At 32.3% G+C, this 19,165-nt stretch overlaps 1 protein-coding gene across 6 annotated transcripts; it reads right to left on the bottom strand.

The window, feature by feature from the left end:
* Positions 1-1,822: 1,822 nt before the first annotated feature.
* Positions 1,823-19,071, bottom strand: LOC138328109 (UBX domain-containing protein 11-like). 6 transcript variants are annotated; one of them, XM_069274744.1, is made up of 18 exons: positions 18,968-19,071; positions 18,649-18,756; positions 17,805-17,837; positions 15,952-15,989; positions 12,267-12,425; positions 11,541-11,639; positions 11,280-11,309; positions 8,833-8,927; positions 8,185-8,239; positions 7,413-7,492; positions 6,070-6,187; positions 5,657-5,790; positions 4,968-5,135; positions 4,119-4,320; positions 3,633-3,736; positions 3,265-3,332; positions 2,475-2,624; positions 1,823-1,981 (listed from the first exon to the last, which is right to left on the bottom strand). In XM_069274744.1, the coding sequence occupies exons 2-18, from the start codon at positions 18,702-18,704 to the stop codon at positions 1,849-1,851; spliced, it is 1,722 nt and encodes a 573-aa protein (XP_069130845.1). In that variant the 5' UTR covers positions 18,705-18,756; positions 18,968-19,071; the 3' UTR covers positions 1,823-1,848. The 6 variants fall into 6 exon arrangements, with proteins under 6 accessions (XP_069130845.1, XP_069130862.1, XP_069130878.1 ...); XM_069274761.1 differs by lacking the exon at positions 17,805-17,837; XM_069274777.1 differs by lacking the exon at positions 11,541-11,639.
* Positions 19,072-19,165: the final 94 nt, after the last annotated feature.

Genomic DNA, 19,165 nt, shown 5'->3' on the forward strand with positions numbered 1-19,165 from the left:
TAAGACATGCAATTTGGTTAAAAACAGCAGATGAAATGTATCACAGTTTTGTACAGACATTTGATATCATAAAATTCCAATTTATATAATTATAATTTTAGATAAAAACAATACACTAATCCAACGTAAGACGTTTTATCAGACTCAAAGACAAAAGAAATTTCATTTTGAACATCATTTAAACACATTAAATACAGCCAGCTGTTTCATTTTTATTTTATTTTTTTTATAAAATGACATAATTATTGACCATATGTCTTTATATACCAATCCTGCCGCTGGTATATCTTTATCCAGAAACAAAACAAACCTACAAAAAAATAGCCTTTAAAACAAATTAACATAATTATCACGTCACCATAGTCTGCTAAAGAAAAAAGGGAAGTAACTCTGAATATCAGAATGGACTTTCTTCAATACTCTTGCATAACATAAAACCACAATCTATCACAGAAACATAGAGTCAGAAAAATAATGGTGATTTCATTAAAAATTCTCCATTTATTACAAAGTTTGAGATATAGATAAAATAACTTAAATAAGCTACTGGTCATAGATAAAATAGTTCATATGTTGATTGGACAGATTGTGCAAATTTGAAGCAAAGACCAAGTTAAAAAAAAAACCCAAACATGTAAAAATGTAATAAACAATAATTGATATGCCTGAGTAAAATAAAAATGTGTCGGTTTGCGATTTTCCATATTAATCAAAGTTCTTGTCTGATGCAAGTTTCTCAAATTACTTTTGGTTTCAAATTTTCAAGTTTTATAACTCTGATGGTTGAACATAATTAAAAAAAAAACCTAAGAAAACAAGTACACAGAATGAAAACTTCTAAAATTGACAAACAATGGTTTCTAACATGCACACACAGCATGTATAAGCTATTGTCGGAATCAGACAGTGTCTCGTCATTAAATGGAAGCAACATGGCAAGTTTTGCAACAAATGTACAATAAACTTGAAAATATTTGGACGGACATAGAACAATAAATTAGTATATTGTCATAATTAAAATTATCATGTATTTAATATACAAATATGATCAATTGCACATTTCAAAAATCATAGCATGCTGAATTCAACAGCTCTATTTAGAAAAGCAATTATCTTGATTACTTAAAAAAAAACCATATTTATGAAAGAATCATCCAACAAGCTAAGTTGTTTTATTTTTACTTGACAAAATATTTTAAGAACTAGAAACGTTTGTAAGACATGAATTCCTCGGCCTTGAAATCAGGATGGCATACAGGATATTTTCTGGAAGAGCCTTAAAAAAACTGTAATTGTTTTTACATGGCCTTGAAAGATGATCATGAATTTTTGGTGATTGATTATCAAAGCCTTAATGTAATGTTTTGGTAACTAGGCCTGTATGTAGTAGTAGAATGTCGGTATATCAACCACATGGACACCAAAGTCTATTTTATAATGTATTCCTACACTACTGCCAAACACTACAGTATGACACATACAACACACACCTAAATGTACCCTTTCACACATCTCTGACAACCCTGAGTGAAATCTGTAAGGGACGGATTTCTAGAGGACACACAAGTAACATTCGTTTAAACAAGCAACAACAACTTGCTTGGTTTTCTAATAAGCATTTTAAAATCAATATCAGTAGTTTTTTCCCCATAAAACTGGTTCCACTATGAAATATCACATTTATTTTAGTCACATGAAATGTAAATATACTAAATAAAACATGCTGAGGCAACAGTAGCAACGATGAATGGCAACACCCTGTATGTAAATCAAAGATACAATGATGTACACAACAGCTAAAACATTAAGTTTCCCGCAACAGCTAAAACATTAAGTTTCCCGCTGAGACTAGGATTTTTTCTGCCGTATGTGAAGCACAGCATTGGGTGTGAGACCAGCAGATTCTAGTGTTTCCGAGTGGTTATCATAAACTTTGGTGGGGTAGGCCGACACTATCTGGTAATCCGGTAAACCCATGGGTCTGTGAAGGAAGGAAAAATAAAATCAACATAAACATAATACAATATAGTTCCCAGCATACTGGGGATATTATTAGCAATATCTGTACAACTGTACTACAAATTCACCCAGCAATAAGCTCCTGCTTGGTAATAAGCCTCCCCCATCCCTCTTCATTTAGTGTCTGGCTATTGTCTGGCATCTTTTCAACATACCATTATCAATGTAAGAACAAACCTTCTGTGAAAATGTCTTCCTCAACTCCTTTAAACAGAAAATCTATTTTTTTTAATTCCTCCTGAATACAAACTCAAGCCATGCACAATTTGCAATAGTAACCTCTAAATACATATCCAGTTATCTACCACTAGATCCTGTCGCTATAGGACGTCCAAAATCATTTTAAAGATTATTCGGATTTTCTGAATGATGACATGATCTACATTCTATATTTCTAACCAGTTATATAAGTAGTACTGTTTTATAGGAACTGAACTGAAGGATAGTTAACATACCTGTGCATGTCGATGTATTTTCTGAGGTCCCCGATGGTTTCCCAGAACTTCATCTTGAGGATATATGTTTGATTACCGCTGTCAGACTTGACTCGGAGTGTGCTAATATCTCGAGGTGTAGAGGGTCGACGTGATTCCTCAATTTCTAATCTAAAATTAGATAAATTGGCCAATTATAATAATGAGATTCCAGAGAAATCTGTATGCCCATCATTAAGAAATCTAATGATCTTTTACTGGATCTTTTCTTCTTTACTTTCCATTAAAACATTTGATAACATAGGCCTGAGAAACAACAGATGATGCTAACAACCTTTGTCAAAATTCAAGATATATACATGAATGAAAGTTTGCTACTCCATCAGTCTCAATATGGAATAGATACAACATTAAAGGACCATCATTAAAGGAACCTTCATGCTATTTGAGAAAGATCCTGTTAGTACTTTTGAGAAATTGCAATAAGAAATGTCATAACCAAATATGGCGACCTGTCTTATTTGATTGGACCTAAAATGAAATATGCACAAAAAGGGACCAATGGGAACCAGAAAATGAAATTTGAGAAATATCCTGGACGTTCTTAGAAATAGCGATAGCAAGTCAGGCTTGTTTATTGAAGGACAATCAGATGGATGACAGACTGCATCTGATGATGGTGGGTTATAAAACCTAGAAATGCTACATCATGAGTTAACCTCTTGTTATTCTTTCCACATTTAAAGATTTCCTCAGTGCTTGTTTAAACAAACATAGACACTATAAAATCTTGTGATGACGGACAACTTACCTCTTCCTCATATCCTTCACTACATCAGTATCCACTACAGTGACGGGGGGAACTGTAGATGTTCCTCCCTACAAACATTTAATAATTACTTCATTAAACAAGGCATTACATTTCTGAATACTCCCTTCTACAATGACATAACAAAAATTTGATAATTACTTCATTAAACATGGCATTAAATTTCTGAATACTCCCTTCTACAATGACATAAGATATGTATTCAACCTTAATTCCTTAAAAATACTATTTAATTGATTTTGGAACAAGTATATAAACTTATTTGAATGCTCCTTGTTGGTGAACATGGATTCACAAGATGAGATCAGTTCTGTGGTGTTCTGACAATACCTTCAATGCATTACACCTACCTTCAGAGTGTTGTTGACAGAATCTCGGATGTCGATCACCTTACCATCCTTTACAACATTCTTTGGCAGTTTACTGAGGAATTGCTCTGTGGACAACTTTCTTCCTGCAATTTTAATAACAAGTTCTAGTTATATTTTGTTTGTTTAATTTTTAAATTTGTTTTTATCTAATAATTTGTTAATGTTTGATATGGTCATTAAGAGCTCTGATCAGTTAACAATGTGCCAGGTTAATAGCAGTTTAATCATTTGTGTTTCACATTCTATCTTTATTTTTATGGTGTACATGTAATTAATAAATAAGAAATCTGGTGTTGTCAGAATAAAATACACCAACCTAATTGGCAATACTGGCCTCTAACATTTGACAACATGAAATTATTTCTTGGATAAAGAGTGATAAAATTTCATAAATAATGGTTTGTCTGATGGTTTTAGACTACCTAAGTATGGTTGAAAATCATCCTTGTTGAGCTTCACACATACCTAGATGTTCACTTGTGACCTGTAGTCTCTCCTGTGTATTGGAGCGGTACATATCAGCGACTGGTTCTGACACCTGATTGGCCTTGTCCAAATTGGAGGGAACCAATCGAGAAGGCTTTGTATCTCCTCCTAAAACTTGTCCAGCTCCAGCAAATACTGCTGCTCGCTTGTCCTTGAAATGCACTGACCTCAAATCTCGAATCTGGAAATTAATAGGTGAAATTAGAAATGTCTGTATTAAGGAATAAATGTCTCTTCCATGTGAAATTGTGTCAGAAAGCGACAAGACATGAAACAACTGAAATGGATATAATGCCTAATTTCAAGAGAGTGGAATAATTTTTTTTAATTTTATTTGTCAATATATAAATATTTTTTTTCAACCTATCAACAATATTATTAAATGATAAAATATTGTGGACCAAAATAAATACTCCAGCATTATATGTTGTATTTAGAATTCCACAAGGTTATATACCTAGGTTAATGATTGACAGTCTCATCATTGGCAATCACTAAAGAAAGTCAGTGTGGTGAAGAATTTTCAGATCACAAGTTCTATTCATGGTAACAGTAACCTAGTTTCTGACTCCCAAATAAAAGTGTTTTTTGTGTTTGTGTGTAATTTCATGTTAATCAGATAAGATAACTTATTGTAAGACAGTACTGTATCAGCATTTTGGAAAATGGACGAGGAACAGACTTTAGATGGAGAATGTGATATTACAATGTCATGAAAAGAGCACAGAATAGCTATATCAAGTACATTCATTGTATCCTTGAAAAGTCACCATAAATATAAATCTCTTTCAGAAAAAATATATACCAAAATAGTCACGAAATACTCACAATAAAGGGAACACCATCTGGGTATCTATTCTGTAGCTCTGACGGGAAGTAACCATCCATGATGTCACGAATAAATGTCTGAGTCATAGGGTCAGTAAACGGCCGGAATGGACCGCTGTACAACATGATACCATTGGAGTATAACGTAAACTGGACTGGGTCTGGAGGCTGAAAAACAAGCATGGAAAGGTCAGTAGTCAGTACTTGGAATATCAGTCATGCATGAAGCATGAGAAAGAAAAACTCTGACTGACATTCCAGAAGAGTAAAGTATGTAATCAAGACAGTGCTTTGAAATCTTAAAATAAAACAATTACAAAACTTAACTTTATGAAAGGTGATACATTACTAGAATTTCAATATGACTCTCAAAAAGTATGAAAGACAAAACTTCTGTGAATCACTTAACTCTGAACAGTACTTCCATAAGGAACTGATATAGCCTTAGAATAAGCAGAGGTCAAATATGAGTTCAGGGATGGATGGATGAGTTTGATTTTGTCACATACAGTACAGTATAAATAACCTGAAAAGATTATGAAACATCATTTGTCATTTCATAAAGCAGACAAACGGGTATGAGCTAGATGACTGGAGGTTGGACAGTGCATACAATATATATTATATATCTATACAATAGGCAGAGTTATATAGGCAGTAAACAGTAAGTAACAAACTAGTCAGTATACCTTGAGTCTGGCCCCATCTGTAGTATGCTGTATCTTAGATACACCTTCTCCTGCCAATACATTTAGCTCCTTGATATTCTCTATAATGACGTTGAAGTCTATCTCAAAATCTGGTTGGTTGGATACAGAGGTCCCTGGAAATACAAAGAAAAGAGTGAAAGGAAGAAATGTCCTATAATATCTTATTTGATAATATATTTAAAAAATGGTTGTTTTGTTTTTGTTTTATTTGATTAGTTTAACTTCCTATTATGTCAAGATCATTTAAGGAAGTGCCGGGTTTATAGGTGGAGTACCTGGAAGAAAACCACAAACCAGCCGTCAATACCTGGCAACTGCCCCACATAGGATTTGAACTTGTGATTGTAGTACATGTATATTCATTTGAATTCAGTAATTCACTGTTTACATACCTGGTCGCCACGAGTCCCCTTCACTACTGGTTGTAGAACTACCTTCGTCATTGTAGACATCTGAGTTAGGATTGCTCTTTTCTCCAACCCATACCATACCATAATCAGCCAAAAACGCCTGTAACAATGTTGACAAAAAAGCTCCATAAGACTTGATAATGGTAATGCTAATACGGCAGTTTCAATATCCCAAAAAAAGAAATTTATTTACTGTTGTCTAGTTCCACCATCCAGTTATTATGACATCAAAAAATCATGTCAAAAGATGACATCATAATCACTGGAAGATAGGACTTTTCACCGGTAAATTGTACTTTCCCCACATCGTTTTGTATCTTGACACGGCTGTATTAAAATCATCTGTTTCCTTTATACTTTGCTACATATCAACATCTGAGATCGTGATCAAGGCCATGTCCAGATGACATTTATAGCAGTACCAAATTACCAAATGTTTGACTTGAACTCTCTCACATCTTTAGACCCTGGTACAACAATGCTGAGGTGTCTCAAGACATAATAATATCAATGAACAATAACTTCAGTCATTCATTTGCCACTAAGAATGCATCAAAAATTTAACAGATCTAAACAGGACTATATTTTGTAGATATTAATTGACATGCATGTACCGTACATATGTATTGCAAAAACAAATTGATGATAACATGAACAGCTATTTAAAATTGAAATTAGGAGCTCTGGCCCTCTAAACTGACCTATCCTCTGTTATGTTTATAACCATGAATTTGTTATCAGCAAGTTTTAAATCACATTGTGCTCATTGGTTTCATTTTTTTCAGAGAATTCTGTTACATTACCGGTAATTATATTTTACCGGTAAACAAATCATTAATGGAAAATTATCTTACGTTCAAGTATCTGAATATAAAGTTCTATTACAAATTACCGTAATCAAATAACAGAATAATGTTAGTAAGACAAAATGAAAATGTTTTGTCTGAAATGAAACAACAAAACGAAATAAGAACTTAACTTCTGGCCAGATGCCTTCAGGGTGTTTAAAAATAACAGGAATTATAAATTAAATTACTTCACTGTTGCTGTCACTTACCTGCTGGTAGAAATATCATATAATGTGTGAGGATTTTTGGAATATTCAATATTAATAAACACGTAAGAGTAAAGTATCTTATTGTATGTGTACCTTTTGAGATTAAGGTCATGCAAGTATAAGAATGTTATAAAGGTAATACATGTAATTCACTACAGTAATGGATTTAATGATATTGGTTGAAGGAGTTGTGATTAATACAAGACAAAAAGAATTACAAGTAACACCTGATGGATTTTGTAAAATCCTGATAAAATATAAAGCTTACCTCCATCTCATGCACCTTTTGCTGTAGTAACAAACATTTCTTTTCTGCCTCGTTAACCCGGCTCTCACTCGTGTTGTCTCCTGGTAAATAGTAAATAAAACAAGATGAAATTGGGTTGGGATCATCCTCAATATTCTAGGAGATACTATCACTGTCGTTATATCCACCCTTGGACTATGTCTTAGCAAAACTGAAGTCTATGTGTGCGACAACAGTTGAGACAGGTAGATTGGTCCTTTGATGTACATCAAAAAGAATCAAATAACAGTAAACTTTAAGACTTAAAAATTGGGCACCACTCTCTGTTAATTTCAAAGGATGTCTCTGTACAGGCCTATGATTGGTCAGTTTTTTCTCCTGAAATACCTAAAGTTTCACAAAGACATATAGTCCAGGGGATGATATTACGATAGCGACAGTAACCTTGTTGTATCATGGATGGGATGCAATTTGAAAGTATAGGATGGGATGGAATTTATCTCTTTATTTCATTGTGCAGATATCGAAATGGTCTGGTTATATGAAATTAAATGTATAGTTATTACTCCAGACTTGAAATATTATTCAATGGTACAAAGTGTATTAGGCAGACTCATTAGTTTAGAAATGTCATAATTCCAGTATAAATCTTGACAAACCTAGTCTTAAGTATTCTGACTAATCTGTTTAGACAGATCTATAACCAAGTGGTCAGATAGTCTGAATCCTTTGGACTAGGGGAGACCATTCTGATATAGTGAATGTGTGTTCAGAAACTATAGTATGTTATTACCTTGTGATTTCTGTAATATTCTTAGTTTCTCATCCATAACACGGATTCTCTTATCCTGAAAAATTAACCAACAACAAATAAACAAATAACACATCCATCAATGGAAGTAGATATCAGTTATAAAAATGTTAATAGTTAAACATCTAAGTTTCTAGTATGTGAATAATGGAATCCAGCTTTTAAGAACTGTAAAGAATTTACAAAACAGTATTACCATTTTTTATTAAGAAAGTAACACATAATGTGGTCTGCATCCTCAACATTCAAGAGGTTTCTATCACTGTCGTTATATCCACCCCTAGATTTAATATGTCATACACTGTAGCAAATTAAAACTGAAGACATTTCAGGAAAACAAACCTGACCAATCACAGGCCTTTCTTTGATGATTACAGAGAGTGATACTAAACTTCAAAGTCATAAAATGTACTGTGATTTGATTCTTTTGACATACATCAAATTTTAAAGGATCAGTTTCTTTTGATGTCAAGCACAAAGCCTTCAGTTTTGCTATTACAAAGTTAATGGGTGGAAATAACGACAGTGATAGTAACTCCTGGAATAGTGAGGATGTGTAGTCTGATAAGTTAACTGAAATTTGTTTTTATTCATTTCCTATAACATCACTGTTCATATTGTACACCATACCTTTTCCACTATTTCCTTAGTTTGATGGGATACACGCTGTTCTAACAGGGATATTCTGTTCATCATGGCTGTCATCAGTTCATGGTCATTTGGAGCTGAAAAATCAGTGGGCATAGTGAGATAAAATGTATTATAATAACCAGGTAGGTTAAATTCATGTAGATTAGATTTACCTATTACTTACCACCTGGGATTTGAAACATTCTATAGAATCAATAATTCATACAAAACCTTTGATTTTTTCAGTTACCTGTATGAAGCCATATGTTACATTGTATATGGTGAATCTAATTTTAACTTGATACAGGTGATAAAATCTTTCAGGTTTTTAACCAAACTGTATTAAGGATTTACCATTAGCTAATCTGCTTGCATATTAAGAAAGCACCTTATTAACATTGAAAACATAATAGCATCTTAGCTAAATTCAAAGATCATATACTAGTAGTCTTTCATTTAAAACTACCATCTTGTAGCATGTTTCCCATGATTGATAAATCACAGTGAGTCTGCAGATATATATCATTTCTAAGTTTAGGTAAATCACAATTTAATATTTCTGAGATGTATAAAGAAATTGTCATAATCAAAAAAAAAAAAAAAAAAAAAAAAAAAAAAACCCCCCCCCCCAAAAAAAAAAAAAAAAAAAAAAAAACAAGTAAACACATACACAGCTGTAATGGTACAGCCATTTAGGATGGAAAAAACTGGTTCTCTACCAATTACCAATCTTTGAATTTTCAAATTTACAACAGAATTTCTAAAATTCTAAACAGTTATCTTCAATAAACATTAATTGTTGTATTAAAATGCACATGTATACAAAATAATTAATTACCACGATTATTGACAACAATAAACACTGCCATCTACAGCACACAGAAAGGTTTAGATTAGTAATTTATATCACTCACACCATTACTACAAAACAGATTAATATGAACACAAGACTATTAGTTTGCTTAGTAAGGAGGTTTGGATTTTTACTGAAAAAATGTAACACAGGCTAGCTTAGTAGCTTTTAATTAGTATGAAATGTTCAGAAAATTAGTTAAAGTTAGGAAACAGAGACAATTAAATGAATGAGATGTTAAAATCCACATTGAGATAGAATTGAGAAACAAGATTTAGATACATATATTATAGTCCATAGGGTCTTCATCACTCATTTTGAAATATATATTATTCAATCATAGAAGAAGGATCTCAAATAAATATGACATTTCAACAAAAGGATTCTTCCAACAATCATATAACTAATTAACTGCTCAATATGAATTCCGAAGTTCAAGAAATGCCTGGAAAAAATCATTCATTGAATCATTATGGCCATCATATCAACCCTTCTTTGAGGTTGATTCCTCAGTCACATGAATTTTCTCTAAGATTAAGATTTCTACAATTTTACAAATATTCTAACTACTTGAAGAATGAATGTGGTACATTTACAAATAGCCTATCTAATAGTACTAGTCAAAACATAAACAATATCCATAATACTTATAATTAGTTCCTATGAAAAATGTGTTATATGTCAAATTGGCAATAGTTTTGTAGAATCCCCATGTCACCTTGAAGTGAGTAAAGGAAGGGCTCTGCTCACATTTTGTACATGATAGGGGGTTTTTGCATCTCTACATTCTGAGGACTGATACTATCAGTGAAACTCAGTAAAATTAATAAATTCATGGCTGTATTGCAAAGCAGATTGAAGTAGCATTTTAAATGGATTTGAAAACTGCAGCAGTTCATACTTTTTGAACAGGAAAACTGCATGTTACCATAATCATTGGTTTACATCAGTTTAAAGAAATAGACTATATGCTCAGTATTTATATAACAGAATACTGGTACAAATAGTAGATATTTTCACATCATGAAAACAAAGCTCCACAAACATTACCGGTAGACTTATCAAACATATAAAATATCAATAAATGAAACTATGTATTTAATTGTATTTGAATAACAGTACATATAATGCCATGTACTTATATATTGAAAAAGAAATTATCCTCCAAGGATAGGCTATAGCCAGCCATTTTTTTTTTTTATTTTCTTACACAAGAGAGAATATTTTTAACCAAGTAAAAGTTTTGCAATCACATCAATTTTCCGCAGAATAAGGAAAATATCTCCTTAAGACTAACCAGCTACACAGTATTCATTGGTCAAGGATGCTAATGTCTTACTTCACATTTCAAACTTTAAACTTATGCTTTCCTTTAAACTCAGTCTACTCCGGTTCTGCTGGCTATAATCTATCATTGTAGTATTCCTTTGTAACTAATATCAGTAGTTAATCATACTTGTACATCTATCAAACGATCACTGCACTCCACACTTCCTATACTACATGACCAGTAATTTCATTAATTAACTGATTAATTAGTTATTTACTGTACACAACCTTTAACTATGATCAAAATGTGTACAAACAAACTTACGAGATTTGCTGTGATAGTCCTTTGCTATCCCTAGAATTTTAGGTTTCACATAAGTTGTATATTAATAAGATGAAAAATTTACAGAATTTACAATATTCTAAAGCTGCAAGCTTCTGAAAATATTTTATAAGAAAAGATTTTGAAATAGGTTAATTAGTATGAAAGAGGAGGTATATAAACTGCAAGCCAAGGTATAAAACGATAAAAAAAATCTATACAGAGCTGCCGTTATATCATTTGGAAACGAGCACTAAAGCTTACCTGCCGTGAGAAATGTGTTACTGGGACCATCAAACCCTGTACTTGATGCGGCACTAGATGGCCGATCAAATACTTGGGTGCTATTGTCATGGTAACGACCTAAAACGTACATCACCAATCAAATTGAAAATAAGATTTGTTACGAAGGACTAACGACTTGACCAGTGAAGGACAATACAGGTCTCGTTGATGAGTTTAAGTAATTTTTTGACTGTAGTCAAACAAAACTGAGTTTATCCATCATTTTGACTTCATGGTAAGTAATACCAGTATCATAAGCATCAGAATTTCGCAAATGGATCATGATCTTCATAGTAATTATTTTTTCAGACACAACAAAACTGAACATTTGAATAAATGTTTAATTTGTATATATAATGTACTTAACCAAATTCAAACAAATTCAATGACTTCATGGCTCTTCTTTGGAGAATGAAGCAGTTTTTTTAAATTATCCTCACACATGAGACAGAAATAAATTTACATTTTGTGAATAAACCAATTAATACATCTTTCACAAATTCCTTCTGATTTAAATGACACTGTAATTTGCAAACATTTGATCATTTCTGTCTGGACATACATAATGAGCCAACGTATCTGTGAAGAGCAGATTTCTTCGATGACAATACAAACATAATGTCTGTAAATTTCAATAAACAAATACACATAACAAAGGATGTAATGCATAAATCAAGGAGTTTCCCCTTTTTTTTAATACTTTACCTAAAGAGCCAGGATTGGACGTCCTAGGACTATTATGGGCTAGGTGGGGATGTCGTAGGTTATCTAGTTTTGGTAAACCTCCTGAGAATGGGTCCCTTGTTTTAATGCGGTGGTTAGCCATGTTGTTTGTGATCTCATCCAGAAGTTTGCTTTCATCTTCTGTGAGAAAGAAAGGAATCAGGTGCTCTATTATCTGATTAACTATTTATTGTTGTACTCGCTGACCCCAAGATCTGATACAGTAACATTGATTACTGTATAAAACTTTAGGCAGTGCCATAATCACACAGCTTACACACAAATAAACAGTTACACATCAACAACTAACAAGACAGATAGATCAAATATTAAACAGGACCATATGGTGATTGAAAGACAACCATGTTTTGATGTCAGTTATGAAGATCAAGAGCATGTACTGGTGTCATCTTTAGGGAAGTATGTAGTTTATTATTAATTTCACTCTAGGGTAACATTCGTGATGCCATTTTGAAAAGAACCATTTTTTATTGCTTGTATGTGGGAACCATGCACTGATGTCATTTTGATGGAATTTGAAGGAAATAATGCCAGTTAGGAGGGACAGACACACCTTGATGCCAGTTCAATGAAAAACATGATTTTTTTTGTGTTATGCCAGTTTGAAGGGAAGTAGATATGCATTGATGTCATCTTTAAGGAAAGTCATATAAGGTATTGACAGTGTTAAAGTAAAATAGGTGAAGCATCTCTTATTGGCACTATATAATAATGATGTAATAAAAGGGATCAAATCATTGATGACTGTTAATGTCAGGTCTCCAGAATTTATAGAAATGAGATTTCCACTAATTCAAATCCTGAAATCTATTGATAGGCATAAGCCTATTTTTGGGTCTTCACTAATATTCCATAAAATCGTGAAAATATCCCCAAGAAAATGACCAGCTATACACTATATATCTCAACAGCTGCGCACATGTTAAGGTGTCAAACCTACTAAAACAATCACCTAGCTACCTGATGATTGGGCAAACACAAGATAATGGACATACATAAAAGGGTATATATCTTCAACCTTACAACTGAATACATGTATAATGCATACAGTTACAATGTCAATACTAGGTAAGAGACTCAGTAATCTTTATGTTAGATAATTGTCTAGATCTACACCAGTTCCTATTTACACAGTAATTAAAGACATGGCTGAACATCTGGTTCTCAATAAGAAAAGTAAATTTTGTTGGTTTATTTTTTTTTTCAAATCATTACATAATGACCATAATATATAGATATGCTCTAGGTTTTGACAGCTGAGGTAAGCTGGGGATAAATTTTGATTACCGTATTCGACCAAATAAGCGCCTATGGTGTTAAAAAATGGTCTTATGAAAAGGTGCTTACAGTAATAAGACCAAATTATTGCAAACCTATGGTTTTGATAGTTTTGGTCTTATGCCCGGGCAATTGAAATAAGGCCTCAAAAAGTAGAGGGCCCTTATAGGGAGATGGGTACTCATTGGGTTGATTACGGTATGTCTGGACATATAACAATCATAAGTGCTACATACAATCAAATATTTGCTGTAATTTTCATCATCAATCCAAAGTGTCAAAAGGGAAGCCCTACTTTTTACAACAGAAAGCCATATAAGTAAATTAAAATTAGAGCCAGCTTTATATCCAGGTGATATAAATCAGATAGACTATAAACTATATTACAACACTTCCACATGACTGAACCTACTATCTGACATCTGGCAAACAACCTTAAACACTTTAAAGCTTGTCAATGACAAGGAATCCAATAAAACGAGATTTACAACAACCCTTGAATGATAAGAGTATCTACATATATATTAAACTCAAGGTGACTGTTCACATAATAACTACAGCACATACATGTACAGTATCCAGTAATACACTTTGATTGATATTAGTATTGACTGATGATGTTGTTAAAACTAAATATTAATACATGTACACATTTTCAATTGCTCCCCCCCCCTCCTATGGTTTACAGACTTTTGCTGTACATATGCTTTAAGTAAGACACATGTACTACACAAACATAGACTAAATAAGCAAAAGTGAGTTTCAATGCATCGGTTGCATGAATCCCAAAACGATGTAGATAAAGTAGATTTACTGTTGACATGTCCAATCTCCTTCCGTAAGTTCCTGTGATTGTGATGTCATATTTTGACTTGATTTTGTGACGTCATAACCAATGGAAGGTGAAACTAATTGGTGGTAAATTGTACTTTACCTAGGGGAAATAGTAAACCTGAATTCTATTCCAGTATACATGTTATACTTACTAAAGAGACCAGAATTGGACCTTGACCAAGGATAGTCCCAGTCCATTTCTCAAACAAATCCAAATTGTAAATGTATGTACTTCAGATATTGTCAGAACTTATATTCACATAAACAATGCATCCCGTGTACACCACAGCTCCTCATTTTGTACCCATACTGACTTCAGCTCCCTGTACCAAATAATATCCTCACTGTGTTGTCATTTCCACAGGTATATATAAGTAATTTTACAGCGACCATGTGCTTTGAACAGTCAGACATAAAAAAAACAACAGGCAAGAACTTGTGTTGAGACAGATCAGCACTGCTTTACAGAGCCACCCAAGTGGAGCAAATCTCTCTCATGTGACAGAAGTGGATATTTAAACATTGGATCAAAATTTAAATCTAACCCAGAGGGTGCTAACTTTAAATGACTAAAGTGATTAAAACTTTAATTAACAAATTTAGCGGACAATTCAATTACTTAATAAATCACTTTTAAATGCCACATAAAAAACCCCTTTTTTTCCATTTGATGCACTTTTTAGATGTATTTTTCTCTACCTGTATACAAATGTGTTGAAATGATTTAAAGTTGACAGTAAATATTTGTATGACATATCAGCACAGACAGACCACCAATGCTATCTGACATTTAAATACCAAATCCTTGGACAAAACTTACATGTATACAAAGATGTGCCTCTCCAAATTCATCCCGATAATATGTACATAATATTAAACTTGAGTTTGTTAGGCACATCAATTCTAAGGGCACATAATCATGTACCCATGTACCATACAACTCCTTGTGCCTTTGTATTCTGGCCATCTTTAAATGAACAAAAGCTATACAGTATATAATATATAGAGTCCATTTAACCATGATTATCTTGGTTGGAAATGATGAAAGCCTGCAATCTCACAGTGGGTGGGAAACAATGGGGATTTTTAATGCTTCCAGTAACTCCAAATTCTTTGGCTCATACCATTATCATTTAAAGCTACTGTGCACAAAATGAAGCACCTGTAATACTACCTGTACAACTGAAACTGTGGATTGTCATCATGTACCTATAGACTTAACATTATTGATGACATCTCCCTTTAAATCAACACCTAAACTGTCAATTAAAAATGTGATTTGATTCTGGAGAAAAGGAAGAGTACCAAGAAAAAAACCACTGACCTACATTCATAACCCTTCGTAAGTTTCGAATTAAAAGTCAAGAACTGAAGGACTCCTTTTTAGTAGTAGAACGTATACAGACCACTAAACCAAGCTGATTCGACCTTATGGCAGTATGCAGATTTCGTCTACAATAATTGTAATAAATTGACCAAATCACAAATCCACTAAATATATCAATGATTATAGTAATACTATCACAATACCTACCTGTATATCCTGGTCCTTTGAAGGGCACTTGTTTCTGTCTGTAGAATATAAAGTAAAACATAAAATATTAAGAGAATCAAAATTACCTGGTATGTGTGTGGGTTCTATTAGATTAACATTATATAATTTTGTAAGTACTCTAAGAAGTCACTATTTATCCAATTATACAAAAATGGCATGTACATACTATGCCATACTCTTACTGATATTGGCTAAAACCTACCGCTAATTAATATTTTCTGAATTCAGAAAAAATGAGCAAATTGATGACATTTTTTAAACTGAACATTTTTGTCAGAATTTTTATATTGAGCATTTCACAGATACAGAACTATAATTAGTTCTGTATGTAAACATACATAAGACGTACATAATAAAAAAAAAAGTATCCACAAATATAATGATGATATACAGTGTAACTTAATATCTAAATCGGATGTTACTTTAACTAGCATATTTGGTTTCTGGTTTAATACAGATTTTAATTAAGAAGGAAAATGACATACAAGTACGCTGGAATACATAGGGTTTCAGATAAGACAAGGGCTAGTTTTGACAAGTTTTAAGATGTAGTATCAACAACAGCTCATATCGCTATATATCACACTTACCTTGCAGACTTATTATGTAAACTTATTTTCTTATGTGTAAATATATCAAAGATTTTTAGATCCATCCCATTGTGTACAAGTATGTAAATAGTCATGTAGGTTTGGCTTCTTAGATACACACTAGTGGTACAGAGAGAAGGCAAACACACAATGTTTCTAGCCAGGTACAGTGAAAGACAGAAATCAATGGCACACACACTGGGTATATAAGATTACAGATAATTAATAGATTTATCTCTTCCTTTACCTGAAGTGTGATTCAGGTAAGATTATCCCTTAAAGTACATACATTCCTTCACACACTAAATGTAAGTCTGTAACTACAACTGTAAACATTGGATTTAATAAAAAAAAAATCATTGGATTTAATAGGTATACTTTCTTGTAATTATACACTTTCCTGCTGGGTAGGGAAAATATATCAGTAAGTTTTTATTTACCGATATCAAAAGTCACTTTTAATTTTTGCTTGATCTTATAAACCTTTGTGCAACTTAAAGCAGTAAATCATCTCACCTGAGGTCATTAAACATTGTATAAATAACATGTGTCTTAATTATGACATTTATCATAGGGCTGCTGAAGCTATAGCTTATGAGTATACTTATAACTAACCACATGTTGCTGATAGTTCATTATTACAGTTTCAAAATAAAGATTTCAACAAATAACATTCAAGCCAGTAAGACATTATCAAGATATTTGTTTACAGTGATCTAAAAAGCAGTTTACGATAACTTTTTTTAAATACATGTACAATTTTATACCAGCAGCATCTTACTAATGATACCATAATGTAATAATAAATATGGCTGGACCTTAGGCTTATTGTTAGTTTAAAGTTGCTTAACTTTTAAGACATTTACACATTCATCTTAACTTAAAAATGACTTAAACTTTAATCAGCAAATTATACTTACCAGGTAATAAAGATAACATAAAAGAAACACAAGTGAGATTTGAAAACAAAGTATTTTCTACAATACTACACTAAAATATAATGAATTTGGGTTATCTCAATGGTAATGTTGGCCCTTATTTCTTTTAAATTATATTAGGAAATTGTTTTGACCTAGAAAGACAGAATAGCACTAACTATGAAAGGAAGAATTAAATCACTTTATTCTAAGCCTATAAGATATGCACTAGATAAGTAGATATTGGGTGGTTGTATTAATTTATTTTGAGTGAAACACATAACAATTCATATTAACACAGCAGCATCACACAGCACACACTTACCCATCATGCGAAACTACCTCTCTATCAAATCTCCTGTTGGTATATGAAAATAATTTTCTAAATTGACAATTTTTTTATAACTTAAATGTACAGAAGTGAGATTATGGTACATTAAGAAACCAAATGAACAGAAATGTATTATAAGTATAGATTGTATATATATAATTATCCCAGCTTGTGCTGTAAATTGCAATGTAAATAACAGCTTCTTATATATTTGAAAAACAAAAATAGGCAAAAATAAACCCAACCAAAAACCGCTCAATTAAAATTAATTATATGTAGACACTTGTCACTATGAAACTGGAGAGTAGAAATTAAGCAAGCACATTATGTCAAAGCAATCAAAATTTGAAGACAAGTAGACTATTTGAATTATATTTTTGGAGGTATGTACATTTGTATGTACTTTTAAATATATAGATTATACTTATAGCTATAGACTGATAACCAAAAGTTTGGATGGTATCCAAGTACTAGCTAACAAAGATTAAATTTGTAAAGTTGATTTCTGATCGATGTCTTCTTCCAGCTTAAGCTTGTTATTACCCTATTTCACCGCAAATAAGACCCCCACCCAGAGAAGAGATACAAGTGTCAAAAGTGGCGGTGTGTGTGCATGTTGTGTGTGTCTTATTTGCAGACAACTCGCTTGATAACTGGTAAATGAATATATAGACACATCAAGTGAATATTCCAATATATTCATTCATGATTAATTATTAAGTCCATAAGTTTATGTCTATAGGTCCTAAGTTTCGAATATTTAGGTGTAAAACAAAAATGTTTGCACAAAAGAAACAATGCTTAAATCTTAAAATAAAATCAATGAATAGATACTCACCCAAGAAGAAGTGGATTTTTGTGAGATTTCCTCAAACTGGACAATGGTGAACTCATGATAGGCCTAGTGCCAATAATGGAAACAGCAAAACAGGTTCTCTTTTATGTGCTGTAATACGTCAATCCGGTGAAACAGAATTATGTTATTGAGTTAACAGTTTATTCAAAGACCATGCATTGTATAAATGCATTGAATAAATAATTTTTGTAGGTTGTTACCTTATCATGTTCTCTTATTTTCTTTGTTTTCAAATAAACATTCGTAACGTTATCGTTGTCCCATAGGATTCTCCAAACAACAAATAAAAAATAATGTTTACCTTGTTTATGGTTATCAATATTCTTTGAACATTTCAAATTGAAGGATTTGATAAAATGATGCTCTGTTTGTTTACATCCAAGGGCGCCATATTGAATTTTTTTATACCGGATGTACCCTTTATTTAATACTTTTAGAACAAAACTCCTTTGCGGAGTTCCGGAATAACATTTTTATGCTTATGTTTACGTTTATAAAA

This window comes from Argopecten irradians, chromosome 1, assembly GCF_041381155.1.
Source record: "Argopecten irradians isolate NY chromosome 1, Ai_NY, whole genome shotgun sequence".
In the NCBI taxonomy this organism is placed as follows: domain Eukaryota; kingdom Metazoa; phylum Mollusca; class Bivalvia; order Pectinida; family Pectinidae; genus Argopecten; species Argopecten irradians.